The 27,971-nt window shown below is 41.0% G+C and overlaps 1 protein-coding gene across 1 annotated transcript; it reads left to right on the top strand.

The window, feature by feature from the left end:
- Positions 1-8,007: 8,007 nt before the first annotated feature.
- opn7b (opsin 7, group member b) lies at positions 8,008-18,101 on the top strand (the record flags this gene model as incomplete). The annotated part of the gene is made up of 5 exons (XM_084553980.1): positions 8,008-8,095; positions 8,187-8,349; positions 9,799-9,926; positions 16,861-17,195; positions 17,293-18,101. 5 exons carry the CDS (start codon positions 8,008-8,010, stop codon positions 17,791-17,793), a joined length of 1,215 nt encoding a protein of 404 aa, XP_084410106.1. The 3' UTR covers positions 17,794-18,101.
- Between the last annotated feature and the right edge of the window lie 9,870 nt (positions 18,102-27,971).

Raw genomic sequence — 27,971 nt, 5'->3', positions numbered from 1 at the left:
CAACTGCTTTTGGTGTGATAGAAGGTGTGAAGGTGACGATTTCCAGCTGGAAATACATGGCATGCGGCGTGGAGACTCGGGGGATCAGTGTATGAGACATATAGTAATCTGTTTCCCAGATGCATTCAGCAGAGACTTCGCTCTCTGTTCATTTCGTCTCTCTTAATCACGTTGGTGTCTGCAAGGGTATTCAATGATATGCGTGCACTGGGTGGACGCTTTCAATACCACTAAATCGTCCCTTTGTCCTATTTTCCTGTTGAGTAATCTCCATCATCCTGCTTTCAGTCCTCTGCTACTGACAGTTTCAGCTATAGGATTTCTCTCATCCTTCACTTGTCTTCGCATATTTGTTCCAGCCCCCCATTCTTTCACGGCACTTTCCACGTCCCTCACTTTTTTCCCCGACGATTTTATGGAATTAGAACGCTGCCATAAATCGTGCGCGCGCAATGAGACTCGCGCGAGCGCAAATCAAACATCCGCGCGCGCAATGAGACTCGCGCGAGCGCAAATCAAACATCCGCGCGCGCATTTTTGCCCCCCGAGCGCTTTTCCAAGCACTCGCGAGCTATTTTGTAGCTCGCGCGCGCGCAGAGTCCGCTCGCAAAACTTTCCCCTGCTCGCTCGCGAAACTCTCCTCTCCTCGCGCGGAAAACTGTCCCCTGCTCGCGCGCGAGTTATTTCTTTTACTGGGCGTTTTTGTCAGTGAGGGGGACGGGCCTGGGGGCATGCCAATCACCATTGTATCCCCGAATATAATTGGTTGAGCGTATTGGCCAGTTGAACAGCAGGGTACGGCAACACTACTAGGACAAACGGGACAAACCATACTTATTCACACTCCAGAACAGAAGGTGGCGGTAATGCACCAAAAAGCTGGTTGCCGAACCGCCATTCAGGTAACGTCAAAGACAGTACCCTGCAAACATTTCATCAACCTTGACGGCAGGTCTAAGGGGCGACCTCTAGCGTGAAACGAGTTTAAAATAGGTCTAGGTCGCGCTTCGACCACAAACCAACTTGATGAAAAAAATAAATGTAGGTCTAGGTTGCACCTCGACCACAAACCAACTAGAAGAAAAAATTAAATTATACAACCAATCGGATGAGAGCCCTTCTAGCCAATCAGAGGCGAAAAGGGCGGGACCTTCTACTCCAAACCTGGCAGCGGAACGACTGCAGAGAAGCAAGTACGGCACGTACCGAACAGTTTTTTCGGTAAGTTCGTTGACATAAAACATTAGAGACGGTTTATATGTGTTCATTATCATAGACTGTAGGTTCATATTGCAACTTTCTGTGTTTTAAAAAGTGTCATTGACCGACCGTGCGTTATGTGTTTAACTGTCGAGTGGATTTCAAGCTAGCTGCTCACTCGGCTAACATAAACAGGGCTCTTCAGTGTGCTTTCTGTCTAATATTCTGATATTTTTGGACTATTGGAGTTTAGAAATCCAGACATAAATCAGTGAAGCACTTATACAGACGAGCTGACATGGAGGTGTCCAGAAAATGCATTTTTTTCCCCAAGATAATTTGAAAATGTTAATTTATCTTCATTAAAAAACAAACAAACAAAAAAAACAATAGTAGCCTAATCTATTGATTAGCTGTTAAAATGTTAATATTCAGTGGATTGTGAACATAAAAATTTGACTCCCAATGCAATGCCTAATTGTCTGCTTTGTTAATCAACAATGTTTCTTCTGTTTAAGATCATGTAATGTTTTTATTTTATCATTATCTGGGACTTTATGGCCTATGTAAATATAACCAAAAAGCAATTTATGTCTGTTTCATGACTTAACATTCATGTGATGTATGTAGGTGAATTAGATGGTAAAACGGTGTATAATTTCCCAAGATGTGTTTAAGAATTGTTAAGTAATATACTTCAAATGTTTTTCCAGCTTCACATGACAGAGTGAGGATCTCCACTCCAGGTGAAGGAGCCATTGATAGGAGGGAGAGGGGGCCAGAGGAGATCGTGATCGCCTACAAAGTGTTTTTCAACTGTGTGGGTGTTTTTATGTTTATTGCACATACAGCTAAAAATAAAAGAGACCACTGCTGCGATTAAATTGGGATTATTCCACTAATGTTGATTTCTAAACTCCTCCTAAGTTTGAAAAGTAGTGTTGTGTTCTAAAATGAATATGAACCTGTTTTCTTTGCATTATACAACGTCTGAAAACACCAGAATTGTTTTGTCATTTTGACCTGTTGCCATTTTCTGCAAATACATGTTCTAAATGATAATATTTTTTTTTCCAATTTGGGAGAAATTTTGTCAGTAGGTTATAGAATGAAACAAAACTGTTCATTTTACTCAAACACATAGCTATGAATAGTAAAACCAGAGGAACTGATCATTTTGAAGTGGTGTCTTAACTTTTTCCAGAGCTGTATGTGTAAGAATCATGTTGGTCTGATTAGTTTTTAGTTTTTCAAGTGTTCTGATTGTTTGTGTAATAAAACTTTAAAGAAATTGCACTTTTGTGTTGTCAAACTTATAATTTCCCCCCAAAGGTAGGTTCTGTTAATACATTGTATTTATATAAATGTGTTAATTTATAGCAAAAAATATTTTTAATATCATTTATTATTCATTAAATGTATTATCTATATGTAAACACTAATTGTTACAGTTAATCAGTCAGTTTGAACAGATAACATTTCGACGTTGAACAAACGTTAAAACGACGTCGAGACCTAGACGCAGCCAGGGGCTTTAAAAGTAATGCTGAAATGCAGGTTGAAAAGACGTCAGATCGCAACGTCAACATCTTCTCTACCTGCATTTGTCAACCTCTTTTTAACTTCACTGCAGAAACAACATCTAAAACTCGACACATACAGCTGTAAATATATATCAGAATATTTACTGGATCGTTTTTAGAAGGTGAATAATGCGCGCTTAGAAGACATCTGTGTTACAACGGGACGTTGTTTATGACCGTTAAAAAGACGTCGAGGTTGCAACGCGACGTCGTTTCAATTTGCCTTTCAGCATTACTTTTAGACCTCCTGGCGACGTGTACGTTTAGACGTTGTTTCAACGTTTATTAGACGTCGAAATGTTTGCAGGGTTGTGTCTCTTAAAAAGAGTGTCCATGGGCATCTTTGCCTTAATAAGATTTTAATAAGAAATAGCCTACTATATTTTGACACACATCTGCATCTGGACCATACGTCTATATGCTGCTCTCATAAAGAGAGTTGCTGACGCCTATATAAACTACAGGCCTTCTATCTTTTTTATTTTTAGGATTTTTTAACATTACGTTTATAATTTTCAGGGAGAAAGAAGAAGTCTAAATCGAGAATATGAACAAAACAGTTTTACCAAAATAAAAAATGTCGTTGTGCAACAGAATCCAAGTTACAAAAAATGATCAGCATTTTATCAGATTAATGTCGACGATGGAGGGAAGGAAAGACAGCACTCAGTGAAACATACTGAAGTTCATTGCTCTGTGTGACATTTTGCAAACTTTCAAGTCAAGACACCAAATCACAATACATGTCATTCAGGCATTCGGGGCTGTGTGGTTTGTCCCGTTTGTCCTAGTAGTGTTGCCGTACCCTGCTGTTTAACTGGCCAATACGCTCAACCAATTATATTCGGGGATACAATGGTGATTGGCATGCCCCCAGGCCCGTCCCCCTCACTGACAAAAACGCCCAGTAAAAGAAATAACTCGCGCGCGAGCAGGGGACAGTTTTCCGCGCGAGGAGAGGAGAGTTTCGCGAGCGAGCAGGGGAAAGTTTTGCGAGCGGACTCTGCGCGCGCGCGAGCTACAAAATAGCTCGCGAGTGCTTGGAAAAGCGCTCGGGGGGCAAAAATGCGCGCGCGGATGTTTGATTTGCGCTCGCGCGAGTCTCATTGCGCGCGCGGATGTTTGATTTGCGCTCGCGCGAGTCTCATTGCGCGCGCACGATTTATGGCAGCGTTCTAATTCCATACGATTTTGTCCTCGCCGTCTGTTTGGCACCGCGTGTGTCTGTGCACGCCAGTGTGTGCGCAGACTGTACATTCGTGAGACGGCGTGGCTTAAGTTGTCACAGATGTCCTCTACAATGATTAGCCCCAATTCCACTATTCAGCTGCAGACCGACAGTCACTTTACAGCTTCCCCTCGCTTTGTATCGCACTTTCCCCCCTCTCAAACTTACAGCGGTGAGAGCTATGGGTTCCTCTCATGCCCTGCACTGCTCTGCTCTGCCACCCCTCTCATCTTGAGCGTCTCTCTCTTGACTTTATCCTCTCAGACTGTTAATCCTGTCTAGTCCCTTGCACCTCTGACACCGCTGACCCCTGACAAGTGTGGATCTAAAGAGGAGTTGCCAGCAGACCTGCGGAGCCTGCTCCTCATCTCTGCTCGGAGCTATCCGCTCGAGGCTACAGCGGCTTTTGCTTGCATCATGCTTTCAAATGTCTGTCTGAACCGCTGACAGACAGTTGTGCTGTGAGCATTCACCTGTCTTGTTTTTACAAATATAGAGAATGCGTGGAATAAAAATAGAGTCGTTTGAGACGAAGTGCGGCTTGCATGGAAAACAGAGACGCAGCAACGAGAGATGGCAGTGACAAAAAGCGTTAACAAAGGTAGTCACGACTGGCACGTCTTGTGTTTGGCAGAGTAGCCTGCAGCTCATCATGACAGGGTTTATGGGTTTATAGCTTATACACAACATAAACAAGAGGTTTGGATTTCATCTGTCGGCCTGCTGTATATAAATCCACTGCCCAAACAAAACTGGTGTGTATGTCTTTCTCAAGAGCTTCAAAAGACGAATCAATAGTTAAAATACACAAAGAGAGGACACAACCACCAGACAGTATTTTCTATCATTGATCTGTCAAATAACTAGACTGTCAGGGCCACACGTTAGCGAAGATGTTACTTTAAGAGTCCTCACACTCCACTTTATGAAAGTTTTCTCACTAGGGTTTTATACTTTTTAGATCAATAATTCTCATTGTTGACTACAACTAAGATTGTATGCCGTCTGGGAGAACAGCAAATAAAAATATATATATATATATAGTAATATTTGTGGGTTGTTTATGTGTGAGTTTTCTGATAAAAGTTGAATAAACGCAGGTGAATTAAACATACTTCTATAGAAACAACTGTGAGCAGATCTGTGGCACCTCGCCCCAAAATATTCAGCAGCCGCCTTCAGCTTGTGAGGAGACCGTTAGCTGTTAAGTCAGAAAGGGTCTGAGAAAAATCGATGAACTGTGCGTCGATCACCGATAATCGATTCTGTGCACGCCCGGCTCCTCGTGAAAAACAGACTGTCTGGTCTGGTGAGGGGCTGAAAAATGCCACGCAAGTTTTTATCATCTGTTAACATTTAGAGAAGACTTGCTGATTGTCCATCCATTATGTGCAGCCTGAACAAAAATATATACTGAATATTCAGTATGTATTCATTAAGGCACATGAAGCACTAATGAAAATTCAGCTTGGCTCCCATTTACACTCCCCTCTCTCCAAACACTCTGAATTGCGCATTAAGAGAAGTCTGAAAGTCTGAGTGCACTACCAAGAACTCATTTCATTCATCATTCATCTAAAGCTAACTCCTTTTCAATCTTCATGTCTCTGGGGATTTGAAGTTTACTTTCAGCAACAGAAGATTTTTATTTTATTTTATTTTATTTTTTCATCATTTATACGAGATATCTGCATCGAGCTGTCGAGACACTGAAAGGACAACAAACTTTTGACCCTAAAGTTGAGTAGGAAGAGAAATGGATGTGAGATTGCAGTTTAAACGGTTGGATGAACTTGCAGCTAACACAAGGCACCAGGAGTACCGAATGGGAACCGTATATATTTCTGAAAGACAATAGTCTGTAGTATAGATACAGTAGAGCTTTCTCTAAATGTAAGGTAAACCAAAGCAGCAACCACTTGGGAGCTAAAGAATGAAGCCATAATGTTAGCGTCACTCAATAAAGTTCCATGAATGATCAGTCAAGAGTGCGGCTGCCTTGAGCGACAGCTGGGCGCCGTCACAGGTCACAAACTATCTAAGCGGCACCTGCTCTCCTCGGCTACACTCACGCTCTGCGTCTTTGGCTGTTTTAGAACCAGCAGAGAATTGGGTGGAGTTGGGCACTGCTAAGATGGTGACAGTTTAAAAAAAAAAAAAAGCTCTTGAGAAATCATAGAAATTGTGACGTCGCGGAGGGTTTGTCCACCTATTTACACAGCCAATGTGCAAACCCAGTTATAGCTGATCATTCACTCATTCACTGTAATATAAGTGCTGTAAATGTTTAGATTGATTATTGGGTTACACGTGGGCATCAGCATTATCTGAGCTTTATTCATTTACTTAAACACACACTGTACCTTGATCATTCTCATTGTGTTAGCTGTGTGTCATCACTAATCCAGCCACTTGTGGAAAGTTACTACCAACATAAACTCAAGTACTGTACTGAAAGTGGAGTCACTAAGTATTTTGAGAACTTTTCACTTCTTGTTTTGCTCCAATGCATTTATTTCGCAGCAATAGCAACTAATATGATCATCAGTTTAAAAAATATAACACAGAATGGATTAAATTACCCCAAATTTTATAAAATGGTTGAAGGGTCCCACCAGTGGACATCATTAAATCCCCCCAATTTAAGAGTAATCATCCAGAGGTTCATCAATATGCAGTTCACCCTCAATCTAAATTAGCTTCGATTATTATAGCAAATACAGACCAAAGGCAAGGAAAGTCCGGATAATAAATGTTAAATATATACTCTCATGTGTTTTTACTGACACTGCGCAGTGTGTGCAAACCATTTCATCTTATAATGTGTGCTTTTTTCACAGCGTTGACACTTTTATCACCTACATGACTTATACATGAGCACGCTGTTTATTTTTTTTTTGTGTAAAGTAAATGCATTCTTCATCCATTTTTGGAACTTATCTTTGCACTCATTTCTGTGACATCTTATGCTTCCCTTGGGGCTGAATAAAGCGCCATCGTGCCTCATCTGTTCCCTGACCGCAAACTCTCTGGAACATCACTGGGAACATCAAAAGCGATAAAAAGGCTGCGCATTTCGTACTGTCACGCGGAAAAAGAGCATTTCTGGGACATTGTCAAAGAGCGATCTGCAAAACAATCTATCAATATGGGGTGCGGCTATCATGACCTGTGAGAAAATGTGTATTAATTAAGCAGTAATGTGACAAAATCGTCTTTGTAGATGACATTTAGACTCTAATCAGTGTATGTTGTACTTCAGAAGCCCTCCAAGCAAGAGACATACACTTTTAAATACATCTGCACATACTATACATGTTGGCACATTTCTGCACAAACCTGTGCAGGATTGTATCTGCCTACGAGCTAAACTTGGCCACATAAAAGTGTAATAGAAGGTCGAGACAAAATGCCATAGAAAAATCCCCCACCTCTGGTCCCCTTTGAAGATTATCTCCAGTGTGTGCGGTAATAGGGATTTAACCACAAGCAGCTCCACTCGTAACCCCAGGTGATTTAACTTGTCTCTTCCCTTTACAGGTAACGCCAATGAGTAAATAAGAAGACTGAATATATTTTAATGTTATCTCCTCCCATAAATTTCTTTCAGAAAGACTGCCTCAGCAGCTTGTCTTGGCTGCAATGAATATTGTATTGGCAGTGGCTCATACTGTGTATGCAAATTACCGCCCAGTTTCCAAGACAAGAGTGATTTTCAAGTGAAGGATGGCATTTCATTTCTATACCCTCTTCTCTTCCCTGCTCTTTAGTGACACTTTGTGTAGCTTCCAACAGATTGAAAAAGAAATAGGCGGGGACATAAGTGTCCTCCATTTGATGTTCGTCGTCACTGCTTGTAGTAACAATCGCAATTTGGATGTTTCTTTTATGGATTTAAGTAGTTATGAGAGTTAAATCTCATGAAATAATTTATGCATTAGCATGAATCTGAACCACTGGAATACTCCTGTCTGTCTGTCTCTGTTTTTCTCTTAGATGGGAAATGCCTCTGAAACATTTCTGCTCGTGTCCAGAATATCGAAAGACAATGACTTCCTCATGGGAACTCTCTACACAATTTTTGGTACGTTTGTTATTGTTTTTGGTTTTTTTAACCATATAAATGTGGATTCAAGTGCAACAGTTCCTGTATGTTCTGCTACTCTGTCTCCCAGGTGTTTTGTCAGTGCTGGGGAACGGGATTCTGCTCTTCGTGGCCTATAGAAAGAAGTCCTCCCTGAAGCCAGCGGAGTTCTTTGTGGTCAACCTGGCAATCAGTGACCTGAGCATGACCATAAGTCTGTTCCCACTAGCAATTCCTTCAGCCTACGCTCATATGTGAGTGTCCGTCGTTCTTTTTCCATCTTTGACGCAATCTCCCTTTAACGTCACACTCAAGGGGCGAGGAGGGAAAGAGACCAACAAAAGATGACGGTTGGGGAAGTGGTTAGAAAGGTCGGGCTGGAGCTGCCACTAAAGACTATATGTCCCTGTAGTTCTGAAGATGGTGGGGCTTTAAAGACCTGAGGAGGAGTTCACATTCAAGGCACACTGATTTCAAAAGGGTTAAGCATTTCTCTATTGCATTACAAACAACAAATTGGGGTGGATCTTTGGAGACACTTATGCATCAGTTATGGAGATTTGCAGAGGTTGTGTCTAAATATGCCATCACGCTTTAGAGTCTTATTCCCCTTTTCAAGAACTTATTTTTGCACACATTACAGTAACATTTACTCGCTGAAATCTTTCCAAACACTGTCCTCTGACTGTTGAGCTGCCAGATGAAAGAAGGTAAACAGAAATTTTGATACTTCAATTTGACACGCCTTTAGTTGTGACTGCGCGCTCAGAGGCAGGTCTTCAAAACAGCAGTGAGTGATTTCTTGGTTTTTTAAATTCCCCCTTGTGTTTTTACCTCTGAGGCTTCTTAAAATGTGCCCCACCTTGTAGGTGAAGATTGTTGAGCCCATCTGCACCCTGAGAGGATAAATACAGATGCTACCCAGTGCTTAAAAAAATACACACACTTCCTCTGCATGAAGAGCTCGCCCTAAAATGTTAATGTAGTGTTTATGCAATAGCACAATTTTGCGCTATTCTACCATTATTATTGTATGCAAAAGTACCTTTTGCTAGATTTATACAAATGGAGCAAATAGCATTTACTTTACCTGATTTTAAACGTATTCATATATTTTTAATGTATAACTTTTACTGGTATATTGTCCAGAAATTCCCTCTTCTAAAGAAGCTTCCTGCCTCCATCACCTATAAAACATGCTATGAAAAAGATGCATTAAAAGGGTCAATATAATGTTGCCATTTTTGTCTCTCGAGTCTCCTGCTTCATCCCTTTGACCTTCCCTGACTACTTCTCTGATCTCTGAGATTGTGTGTCTGATAGCTGTCATACGTGCAGCACTGGGTCAGATTGCACCGCTGCTTAATACAGCGGAACATGGCCCAGGGGAAGGTCAGCAAAATGTACAACATTGCTTGTCTTGTTTACAGGAATGCAACAGAAGGATTCTGTAGAATAACAGTTACTTAATGGGGAGCTGTGAGGTAGAGGTTAGATAAGCAGCTTTGGAACTGAAGGGTAATGGGTTTGCATCCAGCCTGTTTCGAGTGTACACACTACAGCGTGAATGAATGGATGGGTCACGCAGAAAAATAACTTCCCCATGTGGGATCAATACAGTATAAATGATTATTATTAATAGTATCAGGGTGCCAGTCAGTAACAAATGTTTTTCCCATTATGTCTCTCTCCACTCCACTCAGGTGGTTGTTTAATAGGACAACCTGTATGGTCTATGCCTTCTGCGGTGTTCTGTTCGGCCTGTGCAGTCTGACCAACCTCACGGTGCTCTCCTGTGTCTGCTGGCTGAAGGTCTGCTGCCCAAACTACGGTAACCAGTTTTTATGCTTTACTTCATTATTCCGTATAAAATTACCATCCCCACTTTAAAGCTAATTCACTGAGGCAGTTACAGCTTGGATGACTACATATGCATCTTAACATCCCATTGAGATGCATTATTATTGTGATTTTATTTCATTCTTTGCGTCCATGAAAATCACAGTTTCACCCATCTACGAGATACATTAAAGTTGTATTGTATATTCTACCTCAAAATGTACATTTAAAAAATATATGTCTTTGTCATTAACATTTATTATGGAACTTCCCATTTTTTCTAAAAGGCTGGCTCTCCCTATTCTGGTCCCCACATTGTTGATGATCTGGATTCTTGCTCTCCCCCGCAAGCGAAAAAACCTTGAATCTGAAAACACTCACACAATAAAGTAGTGAGGCCAGCGACTCAGGGGCTCATTACAAAGTAAAAGAGGCCATGCTGCAGTAATGTTAATGTTCAAGGCCATGGGTTAACCTCTTCAACAGCAGCATATGTAAATAAGGAGATGTTTACAAGGGCCCCATAAGATATTAAACTTGAAAAAAAAACACGAACCATCCAATTATTGAAATTGCATTATTCCTTGGCTGCATGTTTTGGCTATACACATGGTTTTGGAGCTGACTAATGAAATTCAAATTGTGTTGTTAATTTTAAAGAAGAGCAGAGTGAATCTTTTGCAAGTTTAGAACAATGCTGTAACTCCAGCACTTTTTCAAAGGCATCTGGGCCACTTTAATAGATTTAAAACCGTGTTTTACTATATTGTCTTTTATCTTTTATTGTTTATTGTCTTTTATCTCATTCGTTAAACCATTTATTAAATATGTACATACATCATATATGGAGACTTACAGGAGGTTGTTTAAGTCAACAGAGTTTAAGAGATTTGAGTCACCCATATGTGACATTTCACTACACTCTGGGTTGTAAATGATTAGACGTCATTTCTCTCATGTCTTCCTTTCATCTGAGAGATCTGTGTGAATTTACCAAGAAGTATTTCTCCACTGGGAAACGAAAAATGAAATTAAACACTTTCCCTAACATCTTTTCTCAAACAACGCTGATAGACATTCAAACAGTTGACATTCAATCGTAAAGCCAGCTGAAGGTAACCACAGAAAAAAGTGCTTAATGGCACAGCGACTTCCATTTCCATTATTATCCAGCTGTGCTTCAGGGAAATTGTTCGCAGTTATCAAAGAAAAATGAAAAGGTACTGTAAATGTCAAGGATGGCTGACCCCATTTTCAAGTGTCAGACTGGATTTAATGCGCTTTCATTTAGAGTTAGTCACACACGTGGATGCTGTTTTGTTAGCCGGATCACAAATCTGATTGGAGTCCATCTTGGTTGTCTAGAGGCTACAGGACTGAGCCACTCCAGTTCAGAAGGACATGTCAACACACCTGTTGTTAAAAAGCGTCAAAAGAGGAATAACGTATTCACTGAAGCAATATCAAGATTTAAAGACGGCAGCTCAGCCTGCTACCAGCCACCCATCATCTCACACAAACACATGGATCAATCATATTTATTAGGTTTACTGTTTTAACTCTAACCTCATTTATAAAGATCAATGCTCTCCCACCCACTACAATCAGTAACTGAAGAGGGCAGGAATCAGATAACGGAGACAGCAGCTCTGTGTAGCACAAAGAGCCTTAAAATGGTGAGAGTCACTTACAATGAACGCTCCCTGTGGAAGCTATTTCTACAAGCTGATGCAGTTACAAAGACTAGAAGTGCAAACATTATGCATGCATCTACACCTTTTTAACATCCCAATACTAACTCAGGCTGTCTCAAGTGTTTCTTGGATCCATTTACGCATTTTTTCTCCAGCTCTTTGATTTTCCTCAGCCATCCGATGTACGCAAAATGCACAAAGTGTAGATGATAAGTAAACTAAACTCAAACCAAAGTCAACTCAGCGCCCAATTAGGCCTGGTAGCTTCTTTCAGGGCTTTCAGCTTCATCAGCTTCATCAGAGATTAATTGCTCGGTTTTCACGGAGATCTGTTGCCATGAGAAGCCCGACTGCGTCAAAAGCCAAAACAGGCAAGAGGTTTAACGAGTACGGCTGCAAGAACAAAATCTTGGGCTTCTGTATGCTCTCCATGACAACTGAGAAAACTCAGTTTAAACTGATGAAGAGCATGTGGTGTGGTGGAAAGCTCTTGAAAGCTTCGAATTAGTTCGTCAATGAGGAATTCTAATTTGAAGAATGAACATCAGTTCTTAAAATGAAAGATACAGTTGTGTGATATGTTATCGAAGTCTCCTGTAGGCTCCTGAGCAGTCGGTATTGCGGTCCGATGTTTGAACCCGAACCTGTGAGGGGTTGTCGTGTCTTTTACAATTTTGCCCACGTTTAAAAGAAAACATCTGCAAGTTAAGTGACTTTGATAAAATTCCCATTAAGGGGGCTGAAAAAACATTAAAATACAAAGCTTGGTTTTTGTAATTAAAGCAACAGAAGGAGGCTTGGCAGCAAACACCGTGATATTGTCAAAGCAATACAAAACAACTGACAAATCTCTAATGAGGGCAATCAAATGTGGCCAAAATGCAAATGGGCTGATTAAAAAAAAAAATGCACGAGTGTAAAGAGGAGTCGTCCTGTAAACTCAAACACAGACGGAAAACGAAAAACTCAACTGAAAGGGACAGGCAGCTTCGATGTGAATGTTTCTTAGACTTTGTGGGGATTATCAGTCACATCCAGCAAATATTCCAATGCTGTCACACTAATGACTTCTAATGTTATTCAAGGACATTCATATAAGAGTTCTCCATTCTCTCTCTGAGAGAAACACATTTCCAGATGAAGTGGCACTCGTCCCTCTTGAAACCATAGTAACCATAGGACAGGGAAACGAGCCATGACATATCCATCCTATGATTCGAGACATTTACGCAACCAAAAGAAGCACAGCTGCATCTGCCATAAAATATGCTTTCAATAAAATACTTGAAGAGAAGAACTCAACGCGTCAAACATATGTGGAAAAGATTTAGTTTGCGTTCTGTAATATTTTTCTGCTTAGTGGTTAAACAGGCTCATGGCCGCACTGTGGCCCCTCAGCGATCATGCAGTTTCACTTAACATTAACTAGTCCTTCATTGCTAGAATGGCTCTAAACTGTTAAGGCAGCACATTGTTAAAGATCATAATTAAACTTTTTTTTTTCCCACGGCAGCCATGGAGGATTTATTTAGTGTACATGATTGGCTGTGTCTAATCCAACTATCCTCGCTGCGCAGACAGTTGAGTTAGGGTTCATATCTATTTTTAAATACTCTCTTGACACTCCCAAAGATTCTTCCATTAGCTATAGATTTATATATATATCAGTTTGAGGTTAATTCAATTTCAGATTTGTTCAAGACTCATCATTCCTTTCTAATTTGCTCATTAAGCGATCCCGTTGGGTTTTTCTTTTCTTTTTCAGTCGTTCTGTGAAAATGTGATAATTTGTCACAGCACTGCTTGGCTATAACTCATAAATCATGATTAATTTAGAAACAGACTGCAATACATCCAAATTGGTATTTAGTTTCAGTTCATTCAGAAGCTGCTGTAGTCACTCTGTGGATGGGTGTACATTTACACCTCGCCTTACAATCCAGCGATGCTCCCATTTATATGATTCACACACATACAGTCCGTGTGCCGATACACGCCGGAGATTGACAGCGCTTGATGCACAAGATGAACAAGCCCTGCGGGAGTATAATTAGTATAAAAGGAAGGTACATTTGTTCAAGGAAGAAATTAGCACAACTAGAGACAGCAGCACGTGTACTATGACACAGGAAACGTAGCAGCATGGGTGAGCTTTCAGGCACAGCTGGACTGCACGGAGCAGACGAGAGGCAAACACCACTTGCATGTCACATTTCAACTAATTCTTTGTCTAAATCCCACTTCACAAGGCCAGAGCAGAATGAGAAATGATTTCCGCACTCCAGAAGGTTTAACGATTGCACCTAAATAGGCACGCTATAATGGAAGGCTGCGTTTCTAAAGAGTTCCTCTTGTCTGTTTTCCTGAGGAGCACCGATTATAATGCACAGTGTAAAACCCAAGGGGACAACGAGCCTTGCAAATAAAGGTGTTTGAAATGCAAATGAGCACAAATAATTACACTTTTATGAGAATTCCCTGCTAGGAACCTTGCACAAATGTACTGTCCTCGTGCCTCTAAACTAGTTTATACACTGTAACGGACAACCCTCCTAGTCGAATCAGGGGTACGGCATCACTGATGTGAATATCCTCACAATCACAGCGGACGTGAAAGCAGTTTCACATCAACACAAAATCAAAATGATCATTTTAACATATGATCAGATCTAGATTACAGTTACAAACAAATCCATTTTAACTAATAATATGCACATAACTGCTCAATACCGAATGATTTATCGACAGCGTTGGATTGTAAGACGTGATCAACAAAGGCAGGGGTTATTTTGAGTGTGTTACTCACAAGTACCATCTGTTGATATGAACCACGCATCTAACAACAAGGAAAAACAGATCTCGGGAGACGAAACATTCTGGAACAGTTGTGTTACAGAGTTATCTCAAAGCATTTCGACTGCATCCGAAGGGAATCTGAACCAACGCAAGACTAATTAACTACTCAGCTGAGTAGCACAATGTCAACACATCTAAACTGCAACTTCAGAAAAAATAGCCACCTTAATAGTATCACAAAAAGATTATAACCGACTGGTAAATAATTTGCCAGTGTCGTGTATAAAACTGAACCATTTTCTCTATTATTTTCATTTACTCTCAATATTTTTGAGCCAGAGAAGTCCTTGATCTTATAATGAGGATAATTTGTCTATGCGTTGTGTTATACAGATTTAAAATTTTAGGAAATTGGATAACAAGTATCAGATCTAGAGTGCAAATGGGTGGACACTTAAGCGCAGTTTATACCTCTGCGGGACCTAGATGGCCTAATCTACGCACGCAGCCTACGCCAGTGTAAGCCATTTATACTTGTGTGCTCGTCAGTCTGGCTTGCTCTGTAAAAACGCCACTGAAAAGCTAGTCTTTTTTGCCAGTCTGGTTAATCTTTGTTTCTTCCTCCTGCTTCACTTTCAACAATGGTGACTGAAACTTTCGCCGATAGCTCTTGTGGTCTGCATCGTCGTGACGTGTAGTTACATTTCTGGCGAGGTGCACATCAGGCTACGGTGTTAGGGCCTGCGTAAGGTCTGGGCTGCAGCTACAGCGTCAAATTGATGCAGAAGCATAAATGGCACATAATTCACAGTTCAGATATTAGAATCAGGAGAGAAAAAAGCGTTGATGCATCTCTATTTAAAATGTTTGAGCACATATTTGAGGAGTTCGGCTCTCCACGTAAAAAGTGCTCAGGAGCTGTAGATGGAGTTTCTGATCAGGTATTCTCTACTTGAGACAAAAAGCCATCTGTAATGGCTAACTACTCCCATCCTCTGCACCAGACAGTTCAGTGAGAGCAACCGGGCGTAATCACCTCCCCCCACCCCTCAGCTTGAACTGTAAGAGGGGTTGACATCCTGCTGAAGAGGCTGTGTGGTGCCACAGATAAGGCTGCATGTGTTCTCCTCCTCACTGATTGCACACTGAAGAAGCCGCTGCCTAAATCAATTATAGTAGACTGTGACTGTTTCAGTGATTCCCATGCACCCCTTTATTCACACTCTGGCATGAGTGCAGTTAGCACAAAGTGCTGCACCACTAGTCATATAGATAAATAGTAATGTGCCATGAAGGCAAGTTACACATATTTAGAAGGTCCTAGTAACACACAATAACACTGTTATTAGCATTTATATTTACTCTCTTTTATAATCACGAATGACTGTACAACTCCAGCAAATACCTTCAGAGGAAGTCAGTCGCATGGTGAGACATTGCTTCTTTAACTGAAACGAATGGCTAGCTTTGTACTATTATGCACAGGCTCTTATGCTTGTTTACAAGTTTCCTGATATATATATATATTATTACTGTTAAGTGAATATGAAAAACAGCACAAGGACAGGATGCATGATTACATTACAGAGAGAAAAATCACATTTTACATTCACCTTTTAAACTGGCTAGAATTGCCAGCGTCATCAAATTTTAGTTGATGATTAACTGTAATAAAAATAACTGATTTGTCTTTGTCAATCTTTTGTTTTGCAGCGTTTTTATTTAATCTGTGCTGAACAGCTGCAGATATTTGGCTGAACATTGTCCCCATTAAAAAAAAAAAAAATGAACACAAATAAAATGGTCGCTGCCACTAATTAAGCAACGAAATAACATAAATAAACGAGCGCCAGTCAAACCTCATACAGTGGAAACAGTGACGGTGATGACTGCCGTCAGTTTAAGCAATTGCAATCAAGCGACTGTGTAATAATTGTGTCAGGCCTACTGGTGACTGTGTTTCTCGGGGCATAGATGGCTGAGCCTCCAGGGGAAACGGCTACGCCTCTCAAGTGTTTTTTTTTCTCGCATGTGTCAGCCCTAGGCAAACATGCGGCTCCAACGATAATGTTTATGTTTAAGTCGCTGGTATTACGAAGTCTACTAACTTCACATGTGCTTTCCTGTGGTCCATGTGATCGAAACACGCCTGAGGTAAAATACGCATCGGCCGCAAAACTTGATGAGGAAAAAAAAGCTTTCTCATCCTCCTCACATATACACATTCGTCAAACGTCCTGTTAAATTATTTCACCACTCACTGGATGATATCTCTTCACTCCCTCCTTCTTCTCTCCTCCTCACTCATTGCCTGTTATCAGCATCAGGTAAACCAGACTCAGTATGCTTTGGTAGCATATTGTTGTTCTGCTGCTGTGCTTATATCCTTCCTCTATGTCCTCATCTGACTGTAATCATTCCCTCCTCTGTACCAAGGTAACAAGTTCTCGTACTGCCATGCCTGCCTGCTGGTCGCTGGCATCTGGTGCTACGCTGGAGTGTTCGCTGTGGGTCCCCTGTCGGGCTGGGGAGAGTACGGGGCTGAGCCTTATGGCACGGCGTGCTGCATCAACTGGCATGCGCCCAGCCAAAGTTCCGCGGCCATGAGCTACATCGTCTGCCTCTTCTTCTTCTGCTACGTGGTGCCGTGCACTGTCATCTTTCTGTCCTACACGTTCATCCTGCTGACTGTACGGGGCTCCCGCCAAGCCGTGCAGCAGCATATGTCCCCGCAGAACAAGATTACCAATGCGCATACACTTATCGTTAAGGTAGAGGCATCGGCTTTCTTATACACTGAACATTATTAAATGTATGAATTCATGTTTACATAACAATTTTTTTGTGTGTTGTCGTATATCTTTTCAGCTTTCCGTGGCCGTTTGCATTGGTTTCCTGACAGCATGGAGTCCGTATGCTATTGTGTCCATGTGGGCTGCGTTTGGCAACCCAGCATCTGTACCACCTATGTCTTTTGCTCTGGCAGCTATCTTTGCCAAGTCCTCCACCCTTTACAACCCCATTGTCTATTTGGTCTTCAAGCCCAACTTCCGCAAGTCCGTGTGCCGGGATGTGGCTCTGTGCAGAAGGTCACTCTGCGGATGTCTGTGCCAGAGCAGCTCTGCGCAGAAGGGAACTTGCATGCAGCCTCATCACAAAGAAGAGTGCAACTCTACAAGGTTATCCAATGGACTACCAGAGAACCACGGGACCTGCAGACACTGCCCTTGCCCTGAAACAGTCACTGGTACAAGAGAAAATTGCATAGACTACAGCCCCCAGCAGACTGCCAGGATACTGAAAGGATCTCTGCACAGTGAGGTCGCTGTCAGTCAGCTCTCCAACGAGCTGCAGAGCGACTTCCTCTAGAGAAGCAAATGCAGCCAGAAAGAAAAAAAAAAATGGAGGAAAAAAAGATGGCAAGACTGCACACTGAAAGACATTAATCACGTTAGGAAAGCGGGAAAATGAAAGAAAAAAAGAGATCAAGACTGACTGAAAGAAAAACTATATAACTTTACTTATGCCTCAAATATGTGATACTGCCAAAAAACAAAAAGAATAAAACACAGAGAGAAAAAACACATGACAGTTAAGTTAAAAGCCAATACAGGAGGATTAGGAAGCCAAACAGTCCACAGATGTGTGCGTCAATATCACATCAGGTCAAATTAGCAGCAACAAGCATCTGACCAACATCCAGCAACCAGGACAAGAGGAGTCACAATGCAAATCAATGTACGCTGGATTTAGAGGGAGGAACTGATGCTGAAACTTTCCGCTCCCTCAGCCACCTTTTGTGTGTTTACTACAAAGTACTGTATTTGACAATGTATTGGATTCGATATGTAATTTATTTATGCATGCCTCAAGCTGAAGGACCACAGGGTTGCTGTTGTTATATTGTAAGAAATTAGTGCTGTCTCCTCATTGCCGAGGGTAGATTAAGGTTTCAAAGCCCCGATGCATTGAACTACAGTGTGTCAGCCTCAATATTCATCCTAACACAACCAGACCCCTTGGGGAGGTAAAGAACAAGGAACTGAGGAAGAGATTTTGTTTAGCGAGCCCCCCGTTACCGGTGTAAAAATTGACATTTTGCCCTAGAGGTATTGTATTGACCCCCCTGCAGAAAGGCAATGCCAATTTTGTCAATGTCTATATTGTCTAATCACCTCTGTCCAGAACAGAAAGCATGACTCAATTACGGTGTAGAGAAAGAAGCTCTGGGGGCACGACTTCATATATTTCTAACGCACATGAAGCTCCACTCTCTCCCAGTGTACTCTGTGTGGAGACTTTCTGTTTGGGACAATCAGCTTTACAGTTTCCGAAGACCACCGGGTGAAATAAGCTACACATTTTAAATTGTGTAAAAGATTTGTTACAAAATATTTGTATGTAATGTAATTCTTTTTTTTTTTTTTTTTTACAAATAATACAGTTTCCATTTCTGACATAAAACCCAGGCAAAAACACTTATAGTATTAATCGAATGTTAATGAAATGAAAGTGATGTTTATTGAAATCACATTAATCTAGGATTACAAGACTGAAGTTATGTGGCTGTCTTTGGTTTAAAGTCTTTATGTGTTAAACGGAGAGCTTGACAAAGACGAGAACGGGGAGCTTTGGTTTCCAGGAGGTTAATCGTGGGCAGTCAAGTAGCAATCTCATCCTAAAAACGGACTGCGGCAGTGTGGACTTTGAAGGATAAATTGTGGGTCTTATTTTCATACGTTTGGTCCTGTGTTTTATTGGTCATGTGCTCACCAGACGTACAATTAAGCCTGGTATGCCAAGAAACAAGCTGACGAGGCGGCTGTAAGACAGCCAGTACTTCAGCCAGGTCGGGGATATTAATTTTTTTCGTTCATTAAATGTGGCTGCTCCAAGGCTTTCGTAAGAGGTCAGACCGTCACCTTTCCCTCGACTGCTTTTAATAGATTTTGCTTCATTCCTGAATTTCAATTAACGTGGCTAGTGTCTTATGATTACCGACGGCAATGAGGTCCATTCCTGTAAAAATAAGACCCATAATAGTAAGAAAAGCAGAGCGATCGTCTAATCGGATAAGCCTGTTAGTGTCTGCGCAAGAAGAGAGTGGGGGGAAAAAAACGTGGTTTATTTATACTGTATGTGAGTGTATTTTTCTCGTGTGCCTCTGTGAGAGTGGGCTTCATGGGCAGGATGTAACAGATTCTTAGTAAATTACTTTGGGTGGAATGCCCAAAAAGAAAAGAGAACACTAAAATGTTCCTTAAGCCATTATAACAAAACAGGAGACATTAACTTTATGTCTATGCATGAATATAGACCACTTGCCTTTAGTGCTCCCTTTACCTGTTGTTCAGTAAAAGAGTTTGTAATAATAGACACACAAGGCTTCGCCTCAGCACCTGCCAACATTACTCCAATAAAAAATGCCCAGCGAGCATAGCTGAGCTCGTGTTTGTCCAGCAAGCGATTTTGTACTTCCCCTGGCAGCATAGGTCATCAAATGGAAGTACAAAAAGACCTGCCATGGACAAGATTAATTAGATGTGCTGGGGTGCATGTTGTGGTTGACTGGCGTGACTTTCATGCCATGATTCCTTTCTTTACTGTGCTACCGAGTGGCAAGACTGCAGTCCCGCGCAGTTTTTCCACTAAGTACTTGCCTATAAAAGCGGCTCCCATTTTGTGTTCTCACTTTCAGATTGTCATAAAATAATGTGCTTCATGTCACGCACAAACGGCACGGTCAGCACATGTGGCTCACTCTGCCGCTTGCTACGCTCCTCCACTTAATGCTCCATAATGGCTGCTTCTTGAAAGACCTGATAATAAATTGGCATCGCCAGCTGAACTAATACCCCACTTGGGCTTTTCACACGACATTTAGCTCTGGGGTTAGGCACTTGTTAGCTCAGGGCTTACATCTCTATTACCTGTGGGCTTCAGATGTGTTGAGACTGATATTTGCGCTGCACGAAAGAGAGAAAAAAAAAGGGTCCCCATGGTCATCTCGATGAGGCACCGATGCAGGAGGCTTCAGTAAAAACAAACACAGCGTCATCTGGCAAAACTGGCTCAGTTTTTATCATAATGCATCCAGCAATGCACTGTACTGAACAATCAAAGCCATGCAAGTGGTCTTTATCTTGTCTCATCATATTACCATATCTGAAAAAGCTTTCAAATTTATTTTTCATTTTCATATATTATTTAGAGTTTTTCTTGGTCAATCAACCCCGTTGTCTCCTATGTTGAATGACAAAGCCCTGGATTTTGTTCATTCATGTTTTTACTACAGAGAGCCATTTAGAAGAACTAAACAAATATCCCTTTAATGCCCATTATTAGGTAACTACAATATGATTAATATTCATATATATGTTAGAATCAGGGTCATGATTGCAGTCAATTCCAGGGTTAGGTGACATAAACACCATACCACGTGTTTCCCATCGTCTCTGTTACTTCATTGCATAACGTGCACACTCCTTCCTGTATCAGCACTGCACAGGTGCATTCAGTACAAAACTGACTATTTCTTCATGCACCGCACCGCGATCAGTGCAGCCCTTATTCATTCTCTACTGCAGTGCTGTTCTCAGTCTTAACACCGGCTCAAGTTGTTTCACCCCTTGATTGAGGGATCTCTTCAGACAATCTCAGTGTTCACCAAACCCACATGTGGGGAAGTTTTGTTCAAAGCAGGTTATTCCAACAGTGTTTAATGTGACACGAGACAACAGGCCATCTGTGGTCCGATCAAATAAAACCAGCAACTTTGAGCATTCTTACAACTTTAACCTGCGATGTAGAGTTTGAAATGCTTAACCTGGCTGGCGCTAACTGTGAGACAAGGTGGAGGACGCCTCAGGTTATCTGTAGCCTGAGTTTATTTCAGCTGACACATGTGAAAACCTTCCTGCTATTTAAAAAAGAAAAGAAAAGAAGCACCATTCTCAGATAGACATTTCCATAAACACACTGCATATACGGACCCTTGTTCCTATCAGGATGTTAGAGGCAATAACTGTCACCTTCAACTGTTCATCTGTGTATACAACAGCTACACAAATACTTGGATGTGCAGGGTAGCAGCTCACCACTGTTTCTTGCTTTTGTAACCTTCAGAATGAAATGAAAAGTTGTAAGTACATCACGGTTATTACTTCCCCAGAAAAACAGATCGATTGTACTTACTACTCTGATGTGTCGAGAATGACGTTGGCGTTGTGTTGGCTATGATATTTCGAAAAAAATTGAAAAAGAAAATTATGAAAAAGGCTGAAGAAGGATCCTTGAAAAGCAAGTGGAATTTCTGTTTGTTATTCTCTAACCAAAGGTCACGGTCTCCTTTACACTCACTGTCAAAGCCAAAATGCTGTTTTGGACACTCATATTTTTCTACCAATATGCAGGTTACCATGAGAAGAATATACATATCAAAGACTTGGCCTCAAAGTCCCGTGCTGGACGATTGGCCCAACGTTTTGGGCAAAGATGGACACACAAACCAGGAATCATAACTGTGAATACGGAATCTGATGTCTCTTTTTTCTATTCTGTTCTTCTCTAAGAACAAATACTGCAAGTACCTAGGTGTGTATTCTGTATCACTAGCCATTCCCACCTGGGTCATCTACATTACTTTTTCAGAATATATATATACAGTATATATGTATTGCATGTGTGTAGATAATATGTGTTTGTAAAGATGCCAAATTGAATTCATATATAATTATGAATATCAGCCCAGGGGACAGAGACGCCCCTAGCAGTGTCTTGAAATGGGGATGATGGGTTTTATTTTTATGTTGTTTCAGCTTCTGACTGGTGGCTTTCAAGGTGTTTCCCGTAAATGCTTCTTATTATGAGGTTTCAGTCCAAAACGGCCGCCAAGTCTATGGCTTCCCTTGCTACAGCTGGAATCCATTTTCCTTTCGCTCTTGCTGTGTGTGAGAGAAGGATAGACTAAAGCTTAATATTCTAACAGAGAGATCACCAGTATTAGACTTCCATAAAGTAATGGCTGTTATGGCTGACCGTTAAAAATTTACCTTCATTTTCCACCTCTTTGTTGTGGGCTTCTACGGAGACGCAGCAATCCAAGTGGGAAATTTAATCTATGGTGACGTTATTGTGTATGCAAGCTTCTATGAAGGCGATTGTTTCTACCTCCCAGTTAATTACAGAATGTATATGTCGCCGAACAGGAAGATTCGAGCATTTGTTATTAAGAAATCCAAGTGTCGCAAGTCTTTGACACGATTACAGCCACTTGGAAGAGCAGTTTACTGCAAAGAAGCTTGATTACAGAGAAATTAAGGTGTGGACGTAATATTTCGGAGGATGAAATAGCTCAAGCTGGATGCAGTTGTCATCTAACCTTGTGCGTTTAAAAACCCCCTGTTGGCACCAGTTTAGGCATCCTATCAATATCAACACCTTAGTTTAATGCATTCATCTTATCTTTCTGAATCTTACCTGTCGCGATGCAGCCTGGAAACATGACAAAGACTTTGTTAATCCCATTCGGGACATAAGACTCTGAATCAGGAAAAATACCATATGCAGAATTTATAGTCGTTTATATTTCACGTCCTGGATGCTCTAAGCCCACACGAGGTATGAATAATGGGATCAATCCTATACGCACTGCTGTCTATATATTCGCGCTAATCCGCTGTAAATAAAGTGCAATGAGATCAGAAAGATTCAACAAGAATTTAGAGTTGTGTTACTACAGCAGCAAAGTCTTTGTATGGATCCTTATTTTCCTTTTGTCTTCTGCAAAGCAAATGTTCTGTCCTCAGGAGATTTGCAGGTTTGATCTGCACTGTATTATACACACACACATCAGACGTTTAGGAGCCCCTCTCCCCCAGTTTCTAAGACACAAACGAGGCTGAATGTGATGTGTTGTACATATATGTATGTTTGTGTCTGGCAAGATTCTGTCTATCTATATGGGTTTTAAAATATTACATCATAATTATTGAAATTATTATCATTGTTGTCAGTGAAGTTTCAGATGCACTGTGAAAATGTTTACAACTTATTTTTTCTTTTTGCTTTGTTTTGTTTAAAAAAATATGAAGGATTGTATGAAAAGAGTTAAATACGTCTACCTAAGGGCATATAATTTGTTCTGAAGTAAAATGGAATGATAAATAAATATAATTCAGGATTCAATTAATGAATGTTTCTGTGTTTTTAACTACAACAGGCAGTTGACACGTCACTGACCAGTCATTAAGTTTTGACCTGATGCTTAAAGCTTAAATGTCAAGGATCACAGTTCCTGGGTTCGTATGTGCGAGAATGGACTGTTTAAATGTGTCAGTTGTTAATTCTGGAGGTGTGCCATGCACTGTTCAATAGCCTGCAGCAATAACAATCGAGTTTGTTGCCATCCCCAAAGCACAGTGGGCCAACATAGCTTCCCTGGTGCACGCACAATCACCATTCTTGCAGTGTACACACTCACACACATGATCTACAAATGTTAGGCTATACAAGGATCTTGGACATTCACAGACTTGGGCAGATGACAAAATGTACATCAATCAGACCCTGGCAGAAACACTGAATGCATGAACTGGCCTTGAGGATTCTGTCTACAGAATTTAGAGGCACCGAGTAGTGAGATGGTGGTTTGCCCTCCCTTTCCAAGAGTGTGGGAGAACCTACGATGGCCAGATGAAAATAACTAGTTTGTCTATTCTGGGCTACAGTTAAAACATATTGCATTATCATTTTCATAGCACCACTTATTTTCCAGTTTACCTAAGACCGATTACTTAAATTCTACACACAGCAGAGCACTTGTAGCAGACATAACAACAAAAATAAGATGCAACGGGACCCCTGCTGTACCTACAGCAAAGATTTTGACACAAAATAGTAGTTGTGGATATGCCAGCCTGTGAACCAATCATTCCACAATGTATCAAATGTCCAGTAAATACCCTGGGCATGTTGTTGCAGCAGGTTTGCGTCTGAGTGGTTAATTTCACATTTTCCAATGTGTGCCCTGGTATTATTTCTGAGGATCAGATTTCACGTTAGAAACGTTGAAGGCCTGGAGCACATCTTGAGGTAGAGATCAGACCTTTGTTGCCTTTTCCGCTTCTGCAGCCCCTCATGCCTTTTTCCTAAGTGCCTATCCGTGTTTCCGGCATAATGTAATGCATATGTACAAACACACACACATAACGTCTTGCTGGGCTTTCTGAGCACACAGGCATGGATTTTTAGCTGTAATTGGTTTTGTCACACTGTTTTGCGCCTCCAAAACAAGATTGATCTAGATTCATGAGCATTTCCTGCTGTTTGAGATAGCCGGATCTTTCCAGCCATCCTTCTCTGAATACCACCTTACATTCATGTATAGTTTGTGTGCATGTTGTGTGAAATGGACAACAAGTTGAGAATATTAATAATAATAATAATTTAAAAAGAAAAGAAAGAAAAGATTAGGGTTTTCACATTTCATTAAGGGTGTAATCCATAGTTTAGCTGAAACTAATACCTTAGAATTGCGTAACAGGCTTTAGTGCAATATGAGCTAACGTGCTAATTTGTAATCTTAATCTTTAATCGCAGTTGCAGCAACCTCTCTGACCTTGAACCAACATCAGACAGAAAACTTGTTTTCCAACTTCATTCCAATGAGCATGTATAGAAAACGTATGTGCCGCTGGTTCTTCCTCCTCTACACATTCTCCTCCCGCATCCCCCTTGCACACCTGGCCTTTTGCATTAACCCCACAGACTTCGATGTAGCTGAGAGCAGTTGCACTGTTCGGGAAACAGATGGACATGATCCGGCTGCCTCACCTTATCAAGATGTCCCTGCTGAACGCCATCTGCCAAAATATCTACACTCTGCCAGGTCTGCATTAGAGCAGATTGGAAAGGTGTGTGAAAGTGAAGCGACGACAGCAGCTAAGCATTGCATGCGCCTACCGTGAACCAGTGCAACAGACAAAGCAGCTTTAGGGAAAACACTGTAAAAATCACCACACCTAAAGGGGCCTAATTCAAATCTACTATTTGTTTGATGGCACAAAACTGTAAAGTCCATTTACACTAAGCTTTCTAAGCAAAAAAAAAAATTTAAAAAAAAAAAATTAAAAGTTGCTATGTTGAAATATATACACATTATATGTACACGTACAAAAGGAAATTATCGCATTTCCACAATTTATTGAATTTGCCAACACGTTTCAGGTGCTGTTTTGTATTTTACTTTCTTTTCTAGATTTAAGTGGGAATGTGTCACAGAGATTTTATATCAGCTGCTTGGAATAATTTTCGTTTGATTATGTGTTTATAAGTATGCTGACTTGTTAGCATGCGAATCCAGTAGTAAGCTAGTTGAGCTAGTAAACTGCACTTACATTGAGCGCAACTTTGAAACATGTACAGCCTTTTAACCATATCATTTCTCTGTGTGCAACATCCTCTGAAACCTAGACACATCTTCCAAACCTGTAGAAAAGTAATCTTTGACTTGTACTTTGTCAGCAGTAGAAAGTGGAAGTTAAAATATCCAATCCTTAACATTACACACAAATTATACAATAAAGAGAAAAACTTCCTTGCTCAGGCACACCGATATGATCTGATTAGGCATGAAAATGACTTGGTGCTGAATGATGAGATGTGGAAATTAACTCATCCACCCTAACCTTCGTTCTCTGTGGACAAAGTGTTATTATGCTGCACAACATTCAGAATTCCCCCGGCAGAGGCGTTTAAATGTTAACCATATGTCTTTAGCAGGTATCTGCTGAAGGAGCTGATGCCACATTCTGCACATAGCCAGATAAGACAGATGGCCTGAAAGAGGAGCGAAGGGATCTGTCTATGTAAAACTGGAAAACAGGGGAGGTGGATTGGCTTCTCAGCCACTTACTAATAGTATTAACTTCTCTACCATTCACAACCTGAGAATTATCTTAATGAGTTGTCAGAGAACCATTAACCTTGAAAAGAAGATACCACCCAGGTTAATCTGATTAACATCCTCTAATGCCAGTGAGTATTGGGTTGTTAACCATCCTCGGCTGAGTGTGTTAAATGTAGACAACATCCACAAATGATCCAGATAGAGCCCTAATATTTGCACAAGTCATTTGGGACTTAAGAAGCCATTTGGATGAGTGGTGAAGCGTCTTCTAGACACTCTTCCAGTTGCCTTTCTTTAACACTTCTGGATATTAACTCTTCCAGAGACGGCCGTATTCACTGTGATGATGTTATTTCCACTTTTTAACAGGACACCATAATTTGCTTTCATTCCTCTCAACTTAAGGCTCATGTGAGGTACAGCGGGACCTATCCGCCTACGTAGCCTATGCCGGTGCGAGCCATTTATACTTGCGTGCTCGTCAGTCTGGCTCGCTCTGTAAAAATACCACCCAAATGCTCGTCGGCGCTGTGTCTTTTTTGCCAGTCGGGTTAATTTTTGTTTCTACTTCCTGCTCTACTTTCAACAGTGGCGACTAAACCTTTCACCGAAATTTTGCAGAAATTTCGCTTAAGACAAGTCATACATCTATTTGTATCTCCGAGCCTCCCCAGTTAACTTTTCCTTGATGTGTTCCATCTTTATAGATCCAAAACGATCAATTCGAAAATTGTGGAGATGGAGAAGCACATGGAAATACTAAAGCGGAAACATGCTACTACCAAGCGGACCAATCACAGAGATTTGCCTCGCTTTCTGGGGAGGTGCACGTCAGGCTACGGCGTTAGGGTCTGCGTAGTGTCGCCGTAGCTACACCGTTAAATTGACACAGAAGCCTAAACCGCCTATTTAGATAGGAGACATCCAGATGGCCATCATAAATTAGGGACACATTCCTGCAGTGACTTGAATCTAGTTTCCTTTGACATATGTTGTCTTAATGGGTTTCAACCTGGATAATAGCAATACTAACGTATAGATTAGCATTACTTTAATGACTTTAATAAAATCCTTTTTTTTTTAATTCCCTTCCTTAGCTAGAGATTATATAGCGATAGTTAAGTAATTTCCTGTTCATTTTTTTTCATGTTCACCATTCACACTGCTATATGTAACTGTATTTTACTTGTCATATTGCAATTTCTTTTACTGATAGTGGTTAATAGGCAAGTTAATAGGCCTACAAAAAGACAACAAAATCATCTGGAGTGTGCTAAACCAAAAATAATTTTCCAACTTTACAAATCAAAGAAAAAATACTCACGTCACTTGTTCATTTGGTTCACACTACATTATTTTTGTCCTCAAAGTAGAGTGAATAGCCGAGATAACTCTTGAGTGCACACCCAGTTTCCTCCTCTGTGATAAAAGATGAGTATACAACATGCAGTCTCCTCATTTTTTACTTCTGACCCTTCTTCTTACACTCTTCCTCCAAGGCCCCGTTCAAACTTTGCATTGACATCTGACTTGGGCAATGCTGTCACATGTGGCCAGCTTTAAGTACCAGTGGTCACACCTGACATTAAAATGAGCCCCCAGCCAGCCCAGTGAGATTGAGATCCAATCAGTTTGGGGC

This window comes from Chelon labrosus, assembly GCF_963514085.1.
Source record: "Chelon labrosus genome assembly, chromosome: 10".
In the NCBI taxonomy this organism is placed as follows: domain Eukaryota; kingdom Metazoa; phylum Chordata; class Actinopteri; order Mugiliformes; family Mugilidae; genus Chelon; species Chelon labrosus.
Note: the sequence above shows the minus strand (reverse complement) of the source record. Positions and strands in the feature narration are given on the sequence as shown.